The sequence below is a fragment of the Thalassophryne amazonica genome, chromosome 15, assembly GCF_902500255.1.
Source record: "Thalassophryne amazonica chromosome 15, fThaAma1.1, whole genome shotgun sequence".
Lineage (NCBI taxonomy): Eukaryota > Metazoa > Chordata > Actinopteri > Batrachoidiformes > Batrachoididae > Thalassophryne > Thalassophryne amazonica.
Window position 1 is genome coordinate 63,716,004 of NC_047117.1, and position 25,389 is coordinate 63,741,392.

The 25,389-nt window shown below is 40.8% G+C and overlaps 1 protein-coding gene across 4 annotated transcripts in view; it reads left to right on the top strand.

Annotated features, from left to right (window-relative positions):
• Positions 1-7,418, top strand: part of sept9b (septin 9b) — a 201,661-nt gene extending 194,243 nt beyond the window's left edge. For 2 of the 4 annotated variants that reach the window (XM_034187388.1, XM_034187389.1), the window contains exons 9-10: positions 426-477; positions 6,467-7,417. In XM_034187388.1, coding sequence (XP_034043279.1) covers positions 426-477; positions 6,467-6,683 — 269 coding nt within the window. In that variant the 3' untranslated portion in view covers positions 6,684-7,417. Of the gene's footprint in view, positions 1-425; positions 478-6,466 lie in introns of all 4 variants that reach the window. The other 2 variants (XM_034187387.1, XM_034187386.1) reach the window with 2 other exon arrangements.
• Positions 7,419-25,389: the final 17,971 nt, after the last annotated feature.

Here is a 25,389-nt window from a genome sequence, read left to right on the forward strand (position 1 = left end):
ACATATGAAAATTTCCAGGTCACTGAATAAATGTTGGACTTTTCTTACGTCAATCTTTAAGAAATACAGTATGGTGCTTTGTGATAAATCTGTCTGGAGGAGGCAGTTATGAAAAACTGAGTGTCCATGCAAGAAGGAGACTGGTGAGGGAAGCCACCAAGACACCCACATAACTGAAGGAGTTACTCTTCTGTTGTTGTGGTTGGAGAAACTGCAGAGTGCAACTTTTGTCTCTTGCATCACCAGTTATACAGTTTTATGTTGGAACAGAAAATGGTTTTAATACAGAAAGACATGTCCCATCTACACTCGTGTCTCCCACGTGCCTTCTGGAAAACTAGCTGAAATTTGATGTCTTTTTAATAAAATCATTTCTTGATCTGTTTCTCTTTCCAGTAACGTTTCCTCTTTCTTTCTCTTTGCAGTTGAGAATATTGCACACTGTGAGTTTGCTTACCTGCGAGATCTCCTCATCAGGTGAGCTTCCCTCACTGCCGAGTTCAGAAGTGTTGAAGGTTGTAAAATGTTAAAGTGATATAAAAATAAAAACAAAGCGTGTTATCAGTGAAATGTGTCAGAGATGCAGCAGACAAGTTGCCATGTGTTCATTATTTTTGTAGTGATGCTATAAAGTAAAAGCGGGTTATTGTTCTTTCCTGCTGAAAGATTTTTTTATTAATTTTTATTTTATTTTATTTTTGTTTCTTATTCGAGGACAGACACAAGAACAGCTGGGAATTGATCCATTACCCTCTGTCACCAGACTGTGTGCAATTTTTAGCACAGAAGTTCCTATTTGATTGCTTGAGTCACTTGTCTTTTATTTAGTTAAGTATTTATATCCTAGGTTTTTTTTTTATTGTTTATTCTGTCTCCAACATTTTTCCCCTTTAAGAGTAATCTCTTATTTTAAAGGGTTGGCTAATGTTATTTTACTTCTTTTTCTGGTGTACAGTGGAATAATTGGAGGGTGTTATTACTGAAAGTAAACAACAAAAAGAAAATGACTTGGGCAGTATAAATTTGTGTAAAGAATTTGTGTCACATCACTGGGTTGATTCCTGGTGACTCCTGATCAATCTTAAACAGTGCAGCAGATAACTGAAACAATCCCGCAAATGGTGATAGAAGTAACAAATTCAGGACAGATATTCCTTAGACATTAGTCACACCTATCCCAGCAGTCACAGAGCGTGAGGTGGGGTACACCCTGGACAGGACTCAGTCTGTCACAGGGTGACAACAACAAACAGACAAACAAACGCAGTCACACCCACGCGCACACACAGTTTAAAGATTCCAGTCCACCTAACCCGCGTGTCTTTGGATGCACCCGGAGGAACCACACAAACATGGGGAGAACATTGCAAACTCCACACAGAAAGGCCACAGGCGGGAATTGAACCCATGACCTTCTCGCTGTGAGGCAGCAGTGTTAACCGCTAAGCCACTTTGCTGCCCCCTTAGACATTACTCTTTTGAAAAAAAATCAACTGGCCATCTGAATTTTCAATAGGCAGCCAGGTAGGGGTCAATTTAAGAATTATACAGGGGCCAAATTAAAAGATGCTCCAATCATATTGAAAACTATATCACATTATTTGTCTGAGGATAAAGATGCCAAAAAGGTATAGTTTAGACTCTCTGTGACTGAATGTTATGGAGTTATGGGGTAAAAACAGCAAAAATGGTGACAAAGGTCAATTTCAGTTTGTACAGGGGTCGAAGGTTAAAGTTGCTCCAAATTTGGTAAAACGTGGTGCAAATTACATCATATTAAATGGTTGTGAAAACAAAAGTTATAGTTTTCATGGAACATTTATAAATTGTACAAGCTGTTGGCAGACTATTACATGATCATTTGTGTGAACAGCTGACTTTAGCTCTAAACACTCATTAAAGCAGTGGAGGAACTTAACCATCATAAAACGATCATCTTCAGCTCACAGCCTCACTTAGTGAAACAGGAAAGTGTAAAAAAGTGATAAGACAATTATTAAAGGGGTTATTTTGTTCGAAATAATGTAATCCCACTCAGAAATGTTGAAAGAAACAAAACTGTCAAGATAACAGAAAAACTGCCTGACACAAATGGATTAAAGCTATTCTGGGTAAATTTACATTTGCACTCTGACACAGTAGCATTTATCCAGTGAGACAGGGAACTCAGACAATTTAGCACCGTAAGACAGTTTTTAAGAAGGGAGCAAAGGCAATATCCATCAAATATTAATCTGTTTTTAAAAAATATTTATGACCTACGCATAACATAAAATGACATGAATGACAGAAATATTAAATTTTCATTATTTAAGTTAAATTGCCTCAAGTTGTGGCACTTACAGTAGATTACAAAGCATTATAAATCTTAGTTTAATTTATTCTGCTTCACATAGACCAATTGGCACTGAGGGGCTATTAGCCCAAAACCAAGGGCGTAGGTTTGGTCTCAGCTTTGGTAGGGACAATACCCCCCCGGCCCCCCTGCTCACCACCATCACCCCCTAACCCACTCATACCATTAGACGCACAAGTACAGCATAATACATAACATATGACGACATAATGCTGAATAATTTAACACTTTATTTACAATATTAAGTGTGTAGGCAAACAAACAAATAGCTTAAATAACAAAATTGCACCCAAAATCACGAATCTATTCTATAGGCCTACACCTGAGAGAACAAGACAACAAAAAAAAAAAATACTTGTGGAGCTAACAAAAAAAAAAAAAAAAAAAGTTTTTGCAAACAAGATGTATAATCTATTCTCTTCATCAATAATGCAGTTGTAGGTATCTGGCAACCTAATTTGCCAAAAAAAAAAAAAAAGGGATTTCCAATGATATATATGGTGTATTACGGTAAACGTAAGCCTGTGATGTCATAACGCAGAGGAAAAACACGGAAGTTTCACACTAGTGCGCCGCTGATTCTCATTACCGTACGTTCTCATGTAAGCCCTCACTCTGAAAAATTTCAACACTGACAGCAAGCCAAGAACCCGTGCTTTCCAACAGTATGCTATATGTTGCATATATTACAGTAAAGTGCGTTCGGTGACTTTTGAAACGAGGGAAAAGTATGAAAAAGAGCGCAAAAGTGACAGAAAAGTACATAGACAGACAGCAAACATAAATGTAGTATTTTCTGAGGAAAAGGCAGGGTGTTAGTGTCATTTGTGAAGGTGTGTGCAGTTTATTTTAAGTGTGGCGCACAGCATTGTTCGCAACCCCTCCCCCCCGCCCTTCTTGTTTTTCTGCACCGGAGCAGTGTTGCCAGATATGAAATATGAAACTATCGTACCAAAACCTCAAAATTATCGTATTTTGGGAGAAATTATCGTACACAAACAAAACGCATACAACGTAGCTATTTTAGCGTTTTTTTTCATTTACAAAGAATTTTATGTCACATTTTTAAACAGTAATTATAGTAATGGGGAAACTATGGCACAAAAAGAACGCAAATGCACAAGCAAGACTGTGAAGTAACACAAACGTGTTAATTACCAGACTAGAAAGAGTCTAATTCAACCTCGAGGTCGCTGTCGTCATCCAATGCCATGGCCACTTGTGCAGATTTTGTTGAACACAGAAAAAATGTTGACACCTCCATAAGGAACTTGAACTTTTTTTTTATTTTTCTTGTATATCTCTTTGCTCTTGTGTTTTGTTCGTTTGTTATTGCATTTGTTGAAATACAGTTTCGAAAAAAAAAAAAAAAGATGTTGGTTGGGGAATCTTCCTGTCCTGTCCTGCAGAGATTGGATGGGAACTCATTACTTTGTATGGAGAGGGGGCGGGCTTTCAAATGACTGTCCCGGCAGCCCAAAGCCAGCAGCAGCCCTGTGTGTGGTGTGTCTTTGATGCCGCCTGAGTGCAACACCTGCAAAATGATTCTTGGGTGTCAGAGAGAGATGCGTGTTTGGGCAACCAACTGAAATTATCGTACATATTGGGTTTTTTCCCATTATAGATCGTACATCGTACAGATGGCAAAACTATCGTACAAATACGATAATTATCGTACATCTGGCAACACTGCACCGGAGCCACCCATCCTCTGCGCTCCGGGACCTCCCACTTTACAAATTAAGCACTGCCTGCCACGAGATGCGCTTTGTTTACGTCCATGTGAGAAGAACGTGAGCCAATGAAATTGCAACATGGGTAACCCTGTCATTCTGGCACGTCGAAAACACAAAACGTGACGACTAAAATTATAGTATCGAGTTCGCAAAAAAATAGTGAATGATTTTGTTATATAAACAAAAATGCTAAATATTGGTAGGGACTATTTTGCCATCCCAAAATATTGGTTGTGACTTGTCCCTATGGTCCATATGCAAACCTACGCCCCTGCCCAAAACACTCTTAAATATGAATCGCTAGTCTGGTTTGCGATGTTGCACCCACAACACTACTTGATTTGTTAGAGAAGTTCAGCCTGTCAGTGCTGAAGGCTGCTGTCCCACAGACTGGCATAGAAGAAGGTAGCAGTGTGCAGACTGGACCTGTGTCAGCTGTATTTATCTATTTGATTGTTCAACTTCATAATAATGTTATTTATAGCTTCATGCACTTTTGTGTGAAGGTCATGTTGAAAGGTTCTGTCAATTAAACATACGCTGCAAAACATTTAAAGTTTTTGTGTTAAGGGTGCATCATACTAAATTTTGACACTTTTTACTGCAAGCAAATATAATAATAATAATAATATAACCTTTATTGTCCTTGTACATACGGGTGATTCTTAGACTACGGGCACTTATTATGTCCTTTGATCATATTGTATGAAAAACAGAAAAAAGGGGAAAATTCACACTTTTATAGTTATCTTTACAATGAAAGTGTGTTAAGAAATTTGTTATTTGTTGACTTTTTCACCTTTTTTCAGCATCATTATATGCAAATATTGCAGTTTTGTGCTTTTCCCATACCCAGACTTTTGATCTTCAATGATAAAAATGAATGGTAAAAAAAAAACGTTTTTTCTAATGTTTTAAAATATCTCTGAATAAAATAAAGTAATAAAATAAAGTAAAATAATCAAAACATAATTGGGGTATTCAATGTCATACAACTGTTGTGATTTTTTTAAACAAAATGTAGTTGTCCCACACTATTGCCGTAATTTCCACCACAACACTGTAATGTCCCTTTAAACAGTTTGTATGAAAGATTGTTTGGGTAGTTTCTATGGAGATAAACAGTGACATCAGAGCACATGTATATAGCGCCAAATCACAACAAACAGTTGCCCCAAGGTGCTTTATATTGTAAGGCAATGGTGTGGTGGAAATTACATTTACAAGGCCAATAGTGCCCGTAGTTAAAGAATCACCCATACATACAACAAAATTTGTCCTCTGCATTGAATCCATCCTAAGTACAGTTAGACACAATCACTAGGAGTAGTGGGCAGCCAGAGTCTAGTGTCCAGGGACCAGCTTGCCCGGGGAGCAGACCTGACATAAGCATGTTTTTGATTGTGGGAGGAAACTGGAGCACCCAGAGGAAACCCACACAGACACAGTGAGAACATGCAAACTCCACACAGAAAGGGTGGGAAGTGATCCCACAACCTTCTTGCTGTGAGTCAGCGGTGCTAACCACTAAGGCACCGCACCGCTAGCCACCCTGCCTCAGATATCAGCCTCAGATATTGGTATCGGCCTCCAAGCCTTGCCGATAATCGGTATTGGCCCTTAAAAATCCATATTGGTTGACCCCTAAATTTTATAAAGGAAATAAAATACTTGAAAAAATTAAATAAACTGTATAGCTGTTGGGGTATTTACTGTATCTTGCAGTGTGAATGGATTTTTATTTTTTTTTTTTCGTGTACCAGGTTTTGCATTTATACTTAAAACTATTAAGTTTGATACATTGAATATAATTAGTCGATTCAGTACGCATCAGCCAACATCATTTTACATAAATAAAGGAAGTTTTGATGTTTGATTTATTTGAGTTAATGGGGAACTAACATTTTACAGTCTGGATCTTATTTTTAGATTACTTTTTGGGGGGTTGGCTTTTCGCTCAGGAGAAAAACGTGATAATCAGGCTAGTATTGATTTAGAATGCTAACAATGTCCCAAGCTAAACAGCTGTACAATGTAAGCCCGTTAGGCAAGCTAAAGACATCATTGACCATTGTCAATACTGAATAGGTGAAAATGTCATGATGTGTCTCATAGCATGGAGAGGAACATTATAGAGGTAAAAGTGTGTGTTTTCCTCTGTAAAAGTAAGGAAACTTTTAAAAACAACACAATATACAGCCAGCTACTTACCTTAGCCTTCTTCCCATTTGGAGGCACCGCTCTTCACTGTCATTACAAGTCAGTTGTTGATGAGGGGAACCAGCCAGGGAACATGCCAGTATTTTCTGTGATGTGCTTTTGGTTGGTGTGTAGCCTCAACAAGAGTCACCGTCTCTGTGAAATGATCTTTCAGGACACACATGGAGAACATCAAGGACATCACAGGCAGCATCCACTACGAGACATATCGTGTCCGCCGGCTAAACGAGTCCAACATCCATTTCGACATTCATCCATCTGAACATACCGGCGACCAGACCAAAGCGAACGGTCAGCCCGAAGCGCCGCCCACTGATGCCCAGACTAACGGAGTGGCTGCACAGCATGAAGCCCTGTCCCACGAGATGTAAAGTCCGGTGTGATGTCAGGACACAGTCAGGCACAAAACACAAGTCACACATCCATTCTGTTTACATGACGCCACACACACATGCACACTCATGCTGTGAAGCCCATTTTGAGTTCAAACATTTCTCATTCAACAGAAAGCTCGAACACAAGAACATAACATTTCACCCTGCAGCGTTTCCGTCCTTCAGACTCTGAGCAGAACTGTGTCTTCACACTCGACCCTCTTTCTCGTTGCTGTTTGCAGCTTTAGCCACTGTCACATGATTATCACCTCATAAATAAACAGTGTACATGTTTCAGTGCTCAGATTTGGCTGTTGGGCTTATTCATAGATCATGACTGCATTAGCAAAGACAGGAGCTTCCTCACAGTTCTCAGTGACGTCATAGAGCCGTCCACAATCAAGACTCTGCCCTCCAGCGGGAAAGCTGCACATGTTAGAACCAAAAATACACAACTGTGCAATAGTTTAACGCACCGTCCAGTCTGTTTGGAAACAGTCTTTGATTGGGTTGTCAATACATGACCAGAAGTTATAGTATACATTTTTGTATTTAATTAAATAAGCGAATCAATTATGAAGCTACAAACTTCTTTATCAAATGATTAAAAAATACAGTGACTGTAAAAATTCAGTTACAAAACTATATTCTTCTAAAATGCAGAAAACCACAGAAAAGAAACTTTGTAGTTTTATCGCCAACCGTTTTATTTTTAAAGGTTAAAAGAAATCCCATGTTGTATTTATGTATTTTTGTTTATGCATATAAAAAAATTAAGACTGAAGCTTATTATATGTGCCTTAAACTTTTGCACACTATTGTGTATTAACACCCTGGATCAACAATCTGGATCCGGTTCTCAAAGCTTTGTCTGCTGTGTGAGTTAAAGTTTAAAATGGGTTTGTAGTATCCAGAACCGAGCGATAATGTTAAATCACATTATCTTACACACTCCCAGGTGCAAGTCAAAAATAAAAATACAAATGTATAAAATCTGAGGGACAAACTTATATTTGACAGTGAAATAAATTGCCCGTTAATGGACTTGGGAATGTGACGAGGACAGCTGGTTGAAGAAATTGAGAAGCGAGATGTGAAGAGTTTCTAACAGTTTTTGGTTTAAGATGAAACCAAATCATATTTGGACTGTTGTTTAGGGGTTTAGTTTCTGAGGTAGTGACAAAGTGTTCAATGTCCCATTTACAAAAAATGTTCATTAACTCCGTGATCTGCACGTGGAAAGAATGAACGAATCCTGCATTTCAACACTAGGCGGTTTACTGCCACAGTTGTAATGGAGTAAACATGAACAGGATGAAGAATAAAGAAGTTAAGAAGAACTTAAACCCAGATAAAAAACAAAACAGTGAAAGCTGGTAAATATATACATATATTCTAAAATCTGGATCACATTGAAAAGCTCTTGTGTTGACATCAGAATGTTGATCAGTACAGTCTATCATAGTATGTTCAACAGTCACTCAAGTTGATCTTCTGTCTCTATGTGGAACAGCAACAAAATCAAAGAATGCCCACTGTGGCAGAGCCAACATTACCATGAAATGCTTCACATGCATTCATATTGTTGTACTACATTTTTACCATAATAGTGACTCCAGATCAAGCCCATTTGTGAGTAAAAATCCAAGACAGGCAGAATACCCCCACCCCGCCGAAACCTTGACATATACGTTTGATTACGTTTTTTTTTTTAATAGGCTGCTGTACTTGCTTATTTTTTGTATGGGGGCGGGGCAAATGGAGTCATAATTAACTGCATAACATTCAGATCTCAAGAAATAAGTTTAATCGGAACTAATCAATGTCATGTATAAAGTTGGCAAGATGATGAGAAACGGTTTGTGATGTAAAGAACACCTATGTTCGATTGACAAGAATTTTAATCATGTGGGCGTGTCTTAATGCAGGCAAATGAAATTCAGCCTATCAGGAGATAGATTAGCGCAAAAGCAGAAATAATTTAGTTCCGCCGGCCTGGTCTACTTTGTGTTGTGGTGTATAGTGTTGTATAGGGTTACTTAAAGATGTTTAGACTAGGTTCCTAGAATTACAGAGGAAGAAAACTTGTCAACACCTGTGTGTCACGTAAAAAATAAACTGCATTATGAAGCAATTTTTTGTAAAAATGCGACATTTTATCCATTGTGTTGTTTGCCAAACCGGCCTGCCTCCATAATATACAATGCCAGTGTTGTGTAATACTATCATACCTTGCATTTTGCATTGCTCATTTATTATTGTTTTTATTGCTGTTGTTAATGTTCTGACGTTGTGCACGGTGGGGTTTGTGCAGGAATGTTGTCACATGTCGTCATTTTTTTTACCCCCATATTTCCAACTGTAGACCAAATAAAAGTCCATTTTTCTGTTCTAAATGGAAACATGATTTTCTGAGTAGGTTTTTACATGTATGTTGTAATCACTTCCATTTCTAGTTTCATAGCAACGTTTCAGGTGTTAACCAGTGATTTTTTTTTTTTGTTTGTTTGTTACATTCATATTTCTTTCCCTGTCAGCGAGTCTGTACTGTGAGTTGTGCCAATGGACTTAACCTGCTGAAGTGCAGAAGTCATCTATATGTATAAAGAAAATAAATGGCGTTCGTCAGAGTGCTCGACTCTGCTACACCATAAACAACATTTAACGGTGTTCTAAAAGTGCATTTTTGTTTTGCTCTCCTGGATACTGCACTTTCATTCAGATCTGCTATAAAATGCAAAATGTTCTCTTCCACAAAAAGTTATGAAAATGTTTTTTAACCCTGATAACAAACCAGAAAAAAACTCAAAAACGTTTTGGGAGTCCTAATAGGTAATGTAGCTGTGGCATTTAAGGCTTTTTATATTTTGATTGAGGCAGATATTTTTTTACCATTGATGCACAAACTTACAGTGACGTCACTGGACTTCAAAAGTGATACTAATTCATAGTCAATATTTTAAAGGAATATGTGCACAGCAAAAGTGTTAATTCAGCTCTGTGTTAAAATTGAAACTATTCTTGAAATTGCATCAGGGATGTGTTCTGGTTCAGTACTTTGATGGATGGGGTGTTGGGTGGGGTTATGGACACCCGTAGCTTAGGGCTGTTAGTTGCAGAGGAAAGGTTTACTGGTGTTTACTTTGTGAATGATGCTGTGATCTTTGCAAAATCAGTAGACAACCAGATTGTAGCACCAGAGAAGCTGAGTGAGGAATCGGACTGCCTGAGTTTGTGATTGTCCGGGATCAAGACTAGGATCCAGGCCTACAATGACTTAATGGACTCAGCCATCAGAAGTGTATCTGTAAGAGTTGCAAGTGTAGAACTTACAGACATTCGCTTATTTCTGCAGTGATCTTCAGGTCTCTGTGTCCTCAGCCTGTGAGATCGAGAGATGCCTGAGATCTTGTGGAGTCATGAGGTTGCTGGACCGAGGTGTTTGCCAATGCTGATATCCTTGGAGGAGAACGAAGGTCCAAGTCTTTAGGTCCTGGTGCATCTCGTCTTCCTGTATAGTTGTGAGACTTAGACGCTAACCAGTGACCAAAGATGATGACTGGATGTCTTTGGTACTATATAAATGGACTGCAATTATATATCACTTTTCCTTTCTACAACAGAAGCTCAAAGTGCTTTACAATGATGCCTCACATTCAGCCATTCACACACACACACTGCTGTCAGGTTGCTACCATGCAAAGTGCTAACAACACACCGGCAGCATGTTGGGGATAAAGGACTTTGCCCAAGGGCCCTTAGTGATTGTTTGGTCTGGCATGGGTTTGAACCGAGGAGCCTCTGGTCTCAACCCCAAAACTTAACAAGACCATCACCTCCCACAATTGTTTGCAAGATCTTTGACTGTGGCTAGAATGACTTTGGGTCACACAAATGGTTGCTTAAGGAGACTTGGTTGAGTAGTATCATGTGCTGCGATTGAACATCAGCTATGACATTTTTGCCATGTTGTGCATTTCTCTAGGTATCCTCCAGGATCCACAGTGGGTGGAAAGACCAATGAGATGCCAATGTTTCATCTGGTTGCAGAATATCAGTGGTTACATTGAAGATTTGGGGGCAGACCAGTTGTCTGCCTGGGTGGTTGCCAACCAGGACCCAAGGTGGTTCTGTAGTGTGGTTGCTGTTGTGATGTGTGACACAATCACATGCTCCAAGACCTGACCTGAGATTACGTAATTCTTACTGGTTACTTTTTCAATAGCATTAAAATATTCACTTTTATAGGACTTTCTGATATTTGCAGTGTTACTTTATGATATATGAAAGTGGATTAGCAATGCTATAGAAAGTACTAAAAGTGTAATTTGGGTTTTTAGGAATACCACAGAAAAAAACACATCTGCTAGGGTTGGAACCCACACCTTCTGGCTGTGAGGCATAGCAACACCAGTGACTAGTGGGCAGTCTTAAAATAACACCTTCAAGGAGCTGAACTACACTTTTAGAGTTGAATCAACACTGATATGTTCAGTTCTGAGAAATGACTCCAGCACTGTGCTAGTTTTTGACCCTTTAATGGTTAAAAATTGCCTCTGACATATTTGACTCAGACTTTAACATTCTAGTTGTTACTCTGCAGATTCATGCAGCAGTGATGTTTATAAAATCGTCTCTGCTCGTGACATCAACAACAACGTATATTTCTGTGAATTAACAACAATCCAGAGAAAATAAATGTTAGAATTTGTTTACTGATGTATAGTTCTTTTGCTGTTTGTTACATTATTACAGAATAAGGTTTTATCTTTCATATGTTATCTTAAAGAATAAAGACTGATATTTTTATTGTTTGCAGTTCAGTGTGTTGTTTGCAAATATTTTTTATTTTATTTCCTTTTAGCAGTGCAGCTACAGAAAAACAGCCACTAAATTAATGCATCAAGAATTTTCACGCAGCCATGAAAATTTGCCAACAAATCAGCAATTATAAGGGCAAACTGTTATTTACTTGGTTTAACATCAACCTAGTTTTACCTCTGGCTGTTTATTGCTTTGTCAGCCAGAATACTAAGGTTTGTAGCATTTTCGTGAAATTTGTTGGAGTGGTGCCAAACAGGCCAAGAACAAACCCAATAAATGCTTTGGTGGGTCCAGGACATTTTGATTTGATTTTAAAAAGTTGGCTGCTTAGTTTCAAATATTGGTCAGTTGTAGTTAATATAAACGCAACACTTTTGGTTTTGCTCCCATTTTGTATGAGATGAACTCAAAGATCTAAAACTTTTTCCACATACACAATATCACCATTTCCCTCAAATATTGTTCACAAACCAGTCTAAATCTGTGATAGTGAGCACTTCTCCTTTGCTGAGATAATCCATCCCACCTCACAGGTGTGCCATACCAAGATGCTGATTAGACACCATGATTAGTGCACAGGTGTGCCTTAGACTGCCCACAATAAAAGGCCACTCTGAAAGGTGCAGTTTTATCACACAGCACAATGCCACAGATGTCGCAAGATTTGAGGGAGTGTGCAATTGGCATGCTGACAGCAGGAATGTCAACCAGAGCTGTTGCTCGTGTATTGAATGTTCATTTCTCTACCATAAGCCGTCTCCAAAGGCGTTTCAGAGAATTTGGCAGTACATCCAACCAGCCTCACAACCGCAGACCACGTGTAACCACACCAGCCCAGGACCTCTACATCCAGCATGTTCACCTCCAAGATCGTCTGAGACCAGCCACTCGGACAGCTGCTGGAACAATCGGTTTGCATAACCAAAGAATTTCTGCACAAACTGTCAGAAACCGTCTCAGGGAAGCTCATCTGCATGCTCGTTGTCCTCATCGGGGTCTCGACCTGACTCCAGTTCGTCGTCGTAACCGACTTGAGAGGGCAAATGCTCACATTCGCTGGCGTTTGGCACGTTGGAGAGGTGTTCTCTTCACGGATGATGCGAAGGAGATGTGTTGCACTGCATGAGGCAAATGGTGGTCACACCAGATACTGACTGGTATCCCGCCCGAATAAAACAAAACTGCACCTTTCAGAGTGGCCTTTTATTGTGGGCAGTCTAAGGCACACCTGTGCACTAATCATGGTGTCTAATCAGCATCTTGATATGGCACACCTGTGAGGTGGGATGGATTATCTCAGCAAAGGAGAAGTGCTCACTATCACAGATTTCGACTGGTTTGTGAACAATATTTGAGGGAAATGGTGATACTGTGTATGTGGAAAAAGTTTTAGATCTTTGAGTTCATCTCATACAAAATGGGAGCAAAACCAAAAGTGTTGCGTTTATATTTTTGTTGAGTATATGACTGAAGTTATCAGTGCGTTGGCAGAGATATTGCATCGCAGTAATTATTTACACAATAACATTTGTTTAAAAAAATCTTCTGGCTCTGAATATACATTAACGCAGGGTGTTTAAAAAAACTGATGTAAATATCTTACCTGTATAGTCTATAGTCTACTCAAATGAAACTAAACGGGCTTAATGTTGAGCACAATATGATTTATCCAAAGGTATGTGGATTTCATGAAAGATTACAATATGTGCACTGCTAGTGACACGGCACACGTCAAATCTATAGACATGTCAAACTATCGTGTAAAATGTAAATAAAAACAGAATATGATTTGCAAATCCTCTTCAACCTATATTCAATTGAATACACCACAAAGACAAGATATTTAATGTTCAAACTGATAGACTTATTTATTTTTGTGCAAATATTTGCTTATTATGAAATGGATGCCTGCAACACATTTCAAAAAAGCTGGGACAGTGGTATGTTTACCACTGTGTTACATCACTTTTCCTTCTAACAACACTCAATAAGCGTTTGGGAACTGAGGACACTAATTGTGAATGTCATGATTGGGTACGAAAGGAGCATCCCCAAAAGGCTCAGCCGTTCACATGCAAAGATGGTGCGTGGATCACCACTTTGTGAACAATTGCATGAAAAAATAGTCCAACAGTTTAAGAACAATGTTTGTCAAGGTTCAATTTGAATCCCCTCACTGCCTGGTGATAAGGAAAAAAATCAGAATCTATTCTACCCACTCCTAACTCTGACACTTCTGTCCAAACAGTTTCCCAGGTAGCACTCCAGAAGCATAAATTAATGTAATAATGCAGTAAATTGCACGGCTGTAGGTGCTGCATCGATTAAATGTAAATGCACTTAGTAGGCTATAGGGATTAACTAATATAACCCAAAAATATGCCATACAAGACCACATATAGGCAGACAAACTAAAAAGAACAGGAGACCACAGTCTCGTTTGGGGTAAAAGGGGTAAAATATGACGCATATGATGTAATTTCTCTACTTCTGGGGGACCAACCACAGCATTTTCAATGGGTTTTTGGGCAAATTACACACAGTGAAAATGCAAAAAAAAAAAAAGTGACGATGCAGTGGGAAAGTGGACATGTATTGCAGTTTGTTAATGATCCAGAGCTCAAATGTGTCAAGGCAGTTTTGCAGGCGAGAAAACGGAGCTACTCTGGTTAGCAGTGTAGGCTAACACTTACCGACACAACATCTCCCACTCGCTTCGTCTTTTCTTCTCCACTGGGAACTGATAAAAAAAAAAAAATGTTTTTGCAATTGCTTCGGTGATTGCAGCAGAAAACAAAACAGTACACTATTTATTTGTGTGAAGTTATGCTGTGTATCTATTAAATGGAGGTCCCCGTAAGTGGTCAACTCTCGCGATATCACGGAGGATTCAAATGACATTGGTCCCTTATTATCTTATTACTGTTGGTTTTAACACTATAAATACAACACTATATTAATTGTAGATCCTTTTAGACCTTCAGCTTCCAAAAGTTAAACTTAATGTCGCTCACGGCCTCTGTTCTGGTTCTGCTTCAGACTGTCTGTCACCTATAATGCTTCCAGTAGATGTTCTGCTCTGTCACTTCTCACATCGGGGTGAATGTGAGGTATTATTTGTAAAGCACTTTGAGTGTCTGATGCAGATGGAAAAACGCTATATATGCAGTCCATTTACTTCTTCACTAAAGCAAGTCGATCTTTGTTTTCTGTGAATAGATTAAATCTGCTTTACATCTTACTTAGAAGCCCACACTTTATTTGGAGTTAAAGTTTCACAAACTTTGCTATTCGATATAAATGCTTATTGTCAGGCCTTTAACAGCCCCTAATATGAAGTTGAGTCAAAATGTTTCTCCAAAACAATATTGTGATTAATTGTAGAGGAGTGGACAGGTTCATCAGTCCACCACAGCCAGACAATAAACACGACCATCCTGTAGGTCACGAGGCTAAAAGATCACATCTTGAGGATGAACTAATTACTTTGTGGTGAGCTTTGGTGCACCACATCATTTGAAAATGCAGCTTTGTTTTTCCCTAGGCATATCCCATATGAGTCTGCCACCTGGTGCGTGAATTGTGGATGCTGCAAGGATTACTGATAATTAGGAACAGCTATCATTCAGTTTACAGGTGGTTGGTCTGTCACTTACTGAACACTAGGGTTGGGACGACTCATGAAAATCATGAGTTGACCTTGGGTAGTATTAGTCATGGACTAGTCGACTAGTCTGCGACTAAATTTGACATTGAATGAATTAAGCCAATTTCGAATCTTCATGTTGAAACTCAAGTGTGATATTTAACAAATATAAGCACAAAATCACAAATACACAAAGCAGCATTAGCATGAAGACAATACCTGCATTCATTTATTAGGCATAGACTACCCATTTCAGCTGATTAATTCACCTGTCAAGGTTCACACATTTTCTTCACTGAATGAAGGGAGTGGTGGCAGCTCCAGAAGGTCTATTATTTTAAGGGTTAAATGAACTTAAAAAATGTCTTTCGAAGAGTCGACTCATTTAAAAAAAAAAAAATAGTTGACTCGTCGAATGTTAGTCATAGTCGACTATTTTTTATTAGTCGACTTGTCGAAAGCCATTAATTTACTAGGCATAGACTACCCGTTTGAGCTGACCAATTCACCCACCACGGTTCAAGCACTTTCTTCACTGAATGGAGTGGTGGCAGCTCTAGCAGTTTTATTCTTTTAAGGGTTAAACAAACTTAATAAATAGCTTTTGACGAGTCGACTAATAAAAAATAGTTGACTAGTCAGATGTTAGTCGGACAGGTTGTTTATTACTGTACTCTGTGCACAAGTGCCCAGCGCCTTCATGTTGTTTGAGTTTATTTTGTAAAATAAATATAAACACAGAAAGGGGAGTTGTCGGGTTCAGAATACTGTACCTTTTGCTTTGAGGAAGAGACAACCAGGCAATAAAACAAGTGAGAAATAGAATTCAATTTAAGCTTGCGAGGAGTGCAGTCAGGCTGTACACCAAAGCTACACTAAAGTCTGGCCTGCGCTCCCGCTCTTTTTATTTAGGACTTCCCTACATACATGGGCGGTACAGCTCCTGAGGGGAAGAGTGATAGCGCGTGAGCTGTTGCCGCAGAACTACTGATTGCATAATACATTCAGGATGTTCAGAACCTTTTTTAACCTTGGGCTCGGTTAAGATGTGTTTAAGACATCTAACGATTAATCACACTTCTTCTGACAAAAGGACTGATGTATCACAATCACACTGTGGTTGGAACATTCAATTCTCTATTGCAGAAACACGTCATGTCACATATCTTAAGTAACCTTCACCCATCACATCAGTACAATACACTTTATCAGAGCAGAGAGAACTACATTCTACTAGAGCAGAGAACACAAAACATGCATGATAAAATAAAACAGTGTATTTACAGAATAACTCCAACATTTCCCGTATCTACAGAATAACTCCAACATTTCCCCCCTGTTTATCATGCATTCCAACGGTATTACATCTTCACCTAAAAGTAAACAATTGTTACTAAGCAACCACTTCTTATTCAGATTTTCAGCTGCAGGGTCATTAAACAATGGTAAGAATACATTTACACTCGGGAGGTCTTATCGTTGGTGTTGAGGTCATTGTCAGGTTCACCATAATCACCTGGATCAGGGAACAGATCTGGAAGATAGTGGTCGTAGTCGTCTTCTTCATCAGTCTCATCATCGTTATCGCCTGGATGGTTACCCAGAAGGGGGTATGCCTGAGCTGAATCCTGTCTGGCTGGTGAGATAGCAGTGGTTATCATTCTATTGACTAGACCATGTAGACAAGGAATACAACAGCATCCACACAAGGTCAGAATTGCAGCAAAAACTGCTATAGATATAAGCGCAGAGGAGACCAAAGTGCGATACTTCCCAAACACGTCCAGCCACGAGTCCCAGAATTCGGCATTAATGCCGCTGTGATCCTTCATCTTCTTGTTCAGTGTCCGCAGGCCCTCAATGGCCTGGGTCAGGCTTCCATTGGCTGCTGTGTTGTTCGGTATGAATGTGCAACACTGTTCTCCAAACATTGCACAGAGTCCTCCTTTCTCAGTGAGTAGCATGTCCAGGGCTATGCGGTTCTGGAAGGCCATCAGTGAGGTGGCTGCCAGTTGGGAATGTACCGCTTTAAAACCTTCCTCTGTCCAATTTCCCAATTTCTGCACGTTGTAGTGGATGTAGTTTATTCTGTCTACGTTCTTATTAATTGAGCACCACCAACAGATGGAGGATTCCAATCCAGCTGCTATCTGATCAGCCAGTTTGTACTCATCAGGCACTCCTCTGGGGACTCCTATTGCGTCAATATATGTTGGATCTCCCACTCCTTTCCAATCTCTTTTTACTCTATGCCAATTTTCAGGCACCACAGACTTTAGGTGCGTCAGCAAGTCCTTGGCTAAAATGGGAATGGCTTTTACTGGGAGGAGTAGGGACACTAAAGCACAGTAGCCTGACACATTCCTAGGCAATCTGTCAAAAATTCTATTATCTCCACACCACCACCACACGTCACTTCGGCTGACTGTTACAAATGAACCGTTTATCTGTATTATTCGACTACACCACTTAGTCTCGTTCAGATTTCCCAGTGGTTTCCCTGTTCCGGGCAGTTTGATACAGGAGAAATTTCCCAAAGCTACCTTTTCTGAGAATATTGGTTTGTTTTTTACCGCAGCCGCAACGGGGTAAATGTGGTCCCATACTGAACAATTGTGGTTTCGGTGTATTGTTGTATTTTTCATTACCACCAATAGGCAGTCGTCCGATATCGCTGCTGGAATCACCTGTAAAATTGGTCGGGGCCCCATACATACTACGCAATCCTGTTTTGTGGATTTTACTGCTTGCTGTGCCATCAGGAGCCAATTGTTATTTTGTCCGCTAATTCCCGTAGTTACCAAAAACCAATCATCTGCTGACAGAGGCCCTTTATGCAAGCGGGCCTGCTTGGCTCTTACAGACCCCGGTCCGGGGAGAAGGTCACCCAGTATTGTTTGATTCGTGGTGTCTCTTGAGGCATTTGTATTTGGTGTCTTTGGGCATAGCACAATCTTCCAGCAAGGATCATACCCCGCTTTGTATGCACACAGTGCAAACGTGTGACATATCCGTTCGATTGGTCTGCTTATCGGGAATTTTAACGAGTTTACTGTGAATGTCACTGTTTTGGTTCGGCCGCTGACTGTTAGGTTTGATATGATATTTTTCCAACTATACGCTTCGTCTGTCCACCCATAGGAGTTTTGTGGCCAGGCGGACGGGTAGCCATTCGTTAGAAAGGTATTTCCCCACCAATGACTGGCACGGGGAAAACCTGTAGTCATGTAGAAATCATAAGCCAGCCATTGTCCAGGATCACCAATCCAGCTATCTTGTCTGAGGGCCAAAAAGGGTATCTGTACAACATAATAGATTCTGGGCGTGGTGTAACAGGCATAAAACCATTGGTAGGATGTTTCCTGGTCTTCACAAGGATTTAGTCCGCATAGTATCTGCCTCCCATGATTGTAGCAGGTTACTCCCTTTGAGGTAACCACATATCGTTTAACGCGGCGGATTGAATTTCCACTTGTAGTTTCGTCTGTTCTGGTTGTGATGTTCTCTACTTCCCCATAGTCAATTCCCTTTTTCATTAATGGTGTCCACACGTGCATTACCCATATAGTGACTGTTATGGCTCCTAACACTAATGCCCAGCAGCACAATGCTGTTTTCATCCATAATGGTGTATGGCGCGACATAGTCAGGATCTCCCTAAAGTCAGTGTCCTAAGTTTCTGGTCAGTGACTTGTAATTTCTTCTGCTGATTTTCGTGTCTGCCCTGGATCTTAACACCAGAGCCACACACTATTATCAGACTTGCTCACTTTCCGTACTTACACTGGGTTTACAGAGATCACTTTCTTACAATGTGTTAAATGTATCCACGTTTGTCTTTCTCCTATTTTTAAGGCTGTGGGTGTAGTGAGCAGTACTTAGAATGGACCTTCCCACTTAGGTGAGTGCCAGTGTTTCCTCTTGATGCTTCTTATCAGTACCCAGTCTCCAGGTACCACTTTAGGGTCGTCCTGTGGAGAGATGGGATCATCAGTGTTTGAGGTCCTGTCCTTTTGCTTTTCCAGCATCTTTCTCATATAATCAGCTAGGTTTGCTTCTTCTGGTATTTCCCATGGATTTCTGAACTGAGGTAATCTGTACGGTCGGCCAAAAAGGGCTGTACTTGTGATATTTATATACATTTTTACTAAGTCCACACACTGTGTCCATGGTCTGTTTGTTTCTTCCATCGCCTTCTTTAGCCTATTTTTAATTGTCCCATTCATTCTTTCCACTAGTCCTGCGCTTTGCGGGTGATATGCACAGTGTTTTTTTAGGTTTATGCAAAACAGTTGTCCAATGTTTCTCACAACTTGGTTTACAAAATGCGGTCCATTGTCACTATATATTTTTTCTGGTATACCATACCTAGGTACTATGTCTTTGCACAGTGCTTTTGCCACTGTTAATGCATCTGCATGTTTTGTGGGGAAGATCTCGACCCATTTTGAAAATGCATCAATAATGACCAAACAAAATTCTTTCCCTTCACTTTTGTTCAATTGAATATAATCCATGTGTATGGTCTGAAATGGATATTGTGGTTCGGGGAACTTTCCTCGTAGAGGTCTCAAATTCCCTTGCACGTTGTGTTTTGCACATATCATGCATGCTTTACAAAATTGTTTTGAAAAATTATTAAATCCAAATGTTGTATACACTGTTTCGATTTGTTTAATCATCCCCCCTGTCGAGACATGGGAAACACCATGGCTCGAAATAGCTGCCCATTTATACAAATTTTTGGGCAACACAGGTTTGTTAAGGGGTCACATGTAGAGACCGTCCTTGTTTTTGACGGCTCCATGTTTTTCCCATAATTTCCTCTCACTGTCCGGGCTTTGATTTTGCATTTCTACCAAGAGATCAGGTGTTACTTCAGTTGCTTTATCAATTGTAAGTGTGTTAGGATCAGCAACCACATGAAGATGGCCTTCAGCAGCAGCTTTTGCAGATTCATCAGCGAACGCATTACCTTGGGAAATAAGATCAATCCCTTTTGTATGCGCTGCACATTTACAAATAGCCAATTGACTAGGTAGCTGGACTGCTTCTAATAATTTGGTGAGCAGAGTGGCATGTGTGACAGGCTTCCCTGTTGAAGTGACCATTCCACGATTTTTCCACTGTTGAGCGAACACATGTACCGTGGAAAATGCGTGTTGGCTATCAGTATAGATTGTAACAGATTGATCTCTGAAAATTTGGCAGGCTATGGTGAGAGCTACCAGTTCGGCCGCTTGTGCCGACATGTTAGCAGGTAGCTTGACAGCTTGTAGGACACTATCATGTGTCACTACCGCGTACCCAGTCATCGTTTCTCCTAAATGATTTTTCTTTGAGGAGCCGTCCACAAATACCACTGTGTCCTCTGAAAGAGATGTATCTTTTAAATGGGGTCTACATTTAGATACTCGTTGGGCTTCCTCCACACAGTCATGTGGTTCTCCATCCACTGGGATGGGCAAGAGTGTGGCAGGATTTAATGTTGTGCAGCGTTCAATAGTCAAATGGGGTTGAGATAGGATCGTAGCCATACAAGAAAGATGACGTGCTGGAGACAGAAATGTCATATTTGTTTGTAGCAGCAATGCTGACACTGCATGGGGTACTTTTAGTATTAATGAATGGAAAAGCACAACTCCGGCAGAACTCTCTATAGCCATAGAGGCTGCTATTACTGCACGTACGCACGGAGGAAGTGCACAAGCAACACTGTCTAATTTGTAAGAATAGTAGGCAACCGGGCGAAGCCTTTCTCCATATTGCTGCGTCAATACAGAAGTCATAAAATGACCTTTGCAATTGACAGTTTGAACAAATGGTTTGTCATAATTTGGTAGGGCTAGAGCCGAGCTAGACACCAGACTTTGTTTGATTTGCACAAATGTTGCTTCCGCCTCTGGGGTCCACTTTAATGCTGTTGTCAATGGCTTGGGTGCCTGGAGAATAGCCGTCTTCCTGTCTTGAACAATAGTGCGTCCTTGTGCACTCAATTCATGTCCCAAATACTTTACTGTCGGGGACCACAACTGTAATTTGTTCTTGCTGACCTTATGTCCTTCCCTGGCTAGGTGATGTAAGGTGGCCAAAGTGTCTGTGATGCAGGTATCTTTGTCATGAGAGGCTATCAGAATGTCGTCTACGTACAAGAAAATCTGGCTACCACCTGGTGGTACAAATTTGGCCATACTAGCTGACATTACTTGGGAATAAATGGTTGGGCTTTCAGCATATCCTTGTGGCAATCGTGTGTATGTATACCTTTGTCCTGCGTAAGTGAAAGCGAACCAGAACTGGCTGTCTGGATCAACCGGGACAGAAAAGAAAGCATTACTAATATCAACGACAGTAAATACTTTAGCATCTGGTCGCAACGAATTTAACAACGTGTACGGATCCGGGACACAAGGAGCTCTTTGAACAACAGCATTGTTGACAGCTTGTAGGTCTTGCACCATTCTCCAACCTACGGAGGGAGGGGCCTTTTTTACCGGAAAGATAGGTGTGTTACATGGTGAATCGGGGCAGGGGATCAAGACTCCTGCCTTCAATAGATCTTGTATTACCGGTCGGATCCCTTCCGTTGCATCGGGTCTCAAAGGGTACTGCCGGACACATGGGCGATATTCCGTTTTTGGTCTAATTTGCACTGGTAGGGCTCCTTTTACTAGCCCTACATCAGAGGGTCCTTGGGACCAGAGGGTAGGTGGAACTTCTACCAACCTCTGCTCATCCTCTGGATTCAATAAATATGATCATGCTGTCTGTTGAGGATTATCGCAATGGTCAACACTACTCCCTGCTTCCAAATCCGTTCTATGGAGAAGGAGTACACGGAATAGACCGGTGGAAGGACTGAAAAATTCTCCACTCCCTGGATGGGATTCAACCCAATCAGTTGCATTTATGCCCTCTTTGACCATAAACCCTAGGCTTTGCCAAGTCACGAGATATGGTTTGAAGAGGGACACATGGAAGGGAGTCCCAGTCCTATGTAATCTCTGAATTTCTGGAGGAACATGAGAGACCGCAATTGCAGCTCTATTTTTCCCATCATGGTAAATACAGTCTGCTACTGCAGATGTTGGGGTTACTTCCTCCAAGAGGCTCTCATAGTTACCGTCCGGTCCTGGAGTACTCTTGAACCACAATGTGACATGGAGATCTTCCGGTTCATGTGTTTGTTCAGGATGAGACAACAATGTTTTAGCAAACGACAGAACAGATGCACCAAAAGAGGTGGGGCTAGCATCTCGTAGCTTCAGAAAATAATAATAGTAGCAGTTTAGGGCGTAATTTGAGCCTAAAGTAAAGACCTGCAGCTGATGTTGTCGTTTTACTCGCAACAGTCCATTGTCCGACACTAGAGACAGTCCCAATGCAGTTAGACCATCTCATCCGAGAAGATTAACCGGACATTGGGGCATCATCAATACAGAGATGCAACATGACTTCCCTTCTGGGTCCCGAATCCACACGGGTTGGGACACAGGGACAGCACATGTCTTCCCATTGGCTGCTCTAACCCAAAATGTTTCATCACTGGGCTGTAACCCTACCGGCCATGAGCAACATGTTGTTTTACATGTGCCCGAATCGCATAGGAAAACAACATGCTTCCCATTCATTATTAAAGTCACTTCCGGTTTAGGTACATCACTCATCAGCAGATCTTGATGGTTTAGATCTGCCTCAGGGACTAAAGGTCCCGTTGATGTTGCTTGTCGGGCGGTTAGTCATTGCGGATTCTGTGTTCTTTGTGGGCAGTCCTTGGCGAAGTGTCCTAATTTGCCGCAAACCCAACACTCATTTGACCTTCCAGCCCAGGGTTTTGGAGGAGCTGACTGGCCTTGGCCCTGCCAATTTCCTTGCCTGTCCTGCTTCCATTGTCTCTGTGGGTTTGATTGAAAACGTCCTCGGGGTGGGCCTCTAAAACGGCCCCGCCCACGAGGTGGTCCGAATTTTCTGCCTTGAAAAAGAACTTGGCCTTCCTGCCATTCAGACTCATCAGTATAGAAGGTAGTCACCTGTTTCCTTTTTGGGGCTGCCTTTTTTGTTTTCAGATTTCTTTCTGCGTGTATGGCGTGGTCTACATACTCTTGTAACCCAGTTGTTGGGAGCGTTATCATGTGTCATGGGCTAATGGAGTGTGGTCTGCCTCTGCAGGATCCCAATCTCCTTTTACATCAGCCCAATCCTTTGTCACAGTTGCCATTATGACTTGTTGAACTTCATCCCCTCTAAGATTGTAGGATTTAACCAAAGCGGTTATGTCAATAATGTACTGGGCTACATCTTCTCGTGGGGGAGTTACACCTTCCACAGCTGCCTTAACGTCTGCTTGTGTCCAGGTTCGGTACACAAGAATAGTTTTTGGTCCTGACGTATGTGGATTTGCCACATGAATCATTGGATAGACTCCTGATCCACCTGGTTCCTGATCAGCCGGTGGGGCTGACGGTCCAGGTTGATTTTCTTCATCTTTTGGTGTTTTGGATCGTGTTCTCATGACGTGTTGTGTAGGGTCTACATATGATGGGGGTTGTCCCTGTGGTAAATCTGGATAGAGTTTATTCTCCTTTATTTCAGCTCCTGGCTGACTGTGTTTTGTAGTATCCAATTTTACTACCATTTCTACTTTTGGAGCCGCAGGCCCTGTCTCATTATCTTCTTGTTTGTGAAACATCACGTTCCCCTGCTCCTTCTTATCATTTACTGTTTCTTTCTGTCTTTCCTTTGCTTCTCTAAGGCCCTTCTTTCGTTTCTCAACTTCTCTTTCCCATGCTACAATTTCACCTTGACCTTCTTTTTCTTTCTTTTTCTCACTTGTTCCACACTTTTTCTCAATACTGTTCTTTAGTTTAGTTAATGACTCTTTCTGCAGGCGTCCATCAAATCCATGATCTTTTATCCACTTATCTAAGTGTTTTGTTGAATTTGGATCAATTTTATTCATGTATATCCAATCTTTTGTTTTTAGATCGTCCCGGGACTTAGGTCTCTCATTTTTACTGTTAGATTTTCCCATTTTGTGTTTTCAGAACGTTTTAGACCAGTGATGGTTTTGCCCCTACAGGGTCCTAATCCACTGGTGTTGTTACAATCACAGGGTAGTAATCAACTATTCTGAGAAGTGCGTTCCCTTTCGCCACCCCGGAGGGCACGGGAAGGCCTTGCCTTTGCTTCTTCTCAAAACTTACTACTTACTTTCCTGTGAGATTTTCATAGAGGGGAGTCGAAGTGACTCCACACTCTCACTCAGTCACTTTTATTACACTCACACACAGTTATTTTATTTACACAAATACATAGAAACACTTTTAATAACCGTACGCGTATTCTTAGGTCAGGGGAGCTCGCCCTCCCGTGGAATTTAACTAATGTCCTGCATTAGGGGACTCCACCATCCCTGTGAGGTTTAACTGCCTTTTCACTGTGCACTTATTTCCCTGTTTAACCGTGACTTTCTGTCACTATTTCACTATTTCAACATTTCTATTTTACGCAGCCTACTGCCACCATTCACAACAATTTTATCAGAATCAAATTCTATACTCACACTCCGTCGGTCTCTTTCCTTCTCGGTGATCCCGTCAACCTTTCAGATTCCAGCCAACGGATTGAGCCAGTCCCGTCAAAGGGTCTGAGTTACCTTGGCCAAGGATTTCTCTGGTGTCGATCACGCTCGCTGGAACCGTCAGGTCTGTTGGGACCCCGGACGAGCCCCCAGTCTTTGTCGGGTTCAGAATACTGTACCTTTTGCTTTGAGGAAGAGACAACCAGGCAATAAAACAAGTGAGAAATAGAATTCAATTTAAGCTCGCGAGGAGTGCAGTCAGGCTGTACACCAAAGCTACACTAAAGTCTGGCCTGCGCTCCCGCTCTTTTTATTTAGGACTTCCCTACATACATGGGCGGTACAGCTCCTGAGGGGAAGAGTGATAGCGCGTGAGCTGTTGCCGCAGAACTACTGATTGCATAATACATTCAGGATGTTCAGAACCTTTTTTAATCTTGGGCTCGGTTAAGGTGTGTTTAAGACATCTAACGATTAATCACACTTCTTCTGACAAAAGGACTGATGTATCACAATCACACTGTGGTTGGAACATTCAGTTCTCTATTGCAGAAACATGTCATGTCACATATCTTAAGTAACCTTCACCCATCACATCAGTACAATACACTTTATCAGAGCAGAGAGAACTACATTCTACTAGAGCAGAGAAC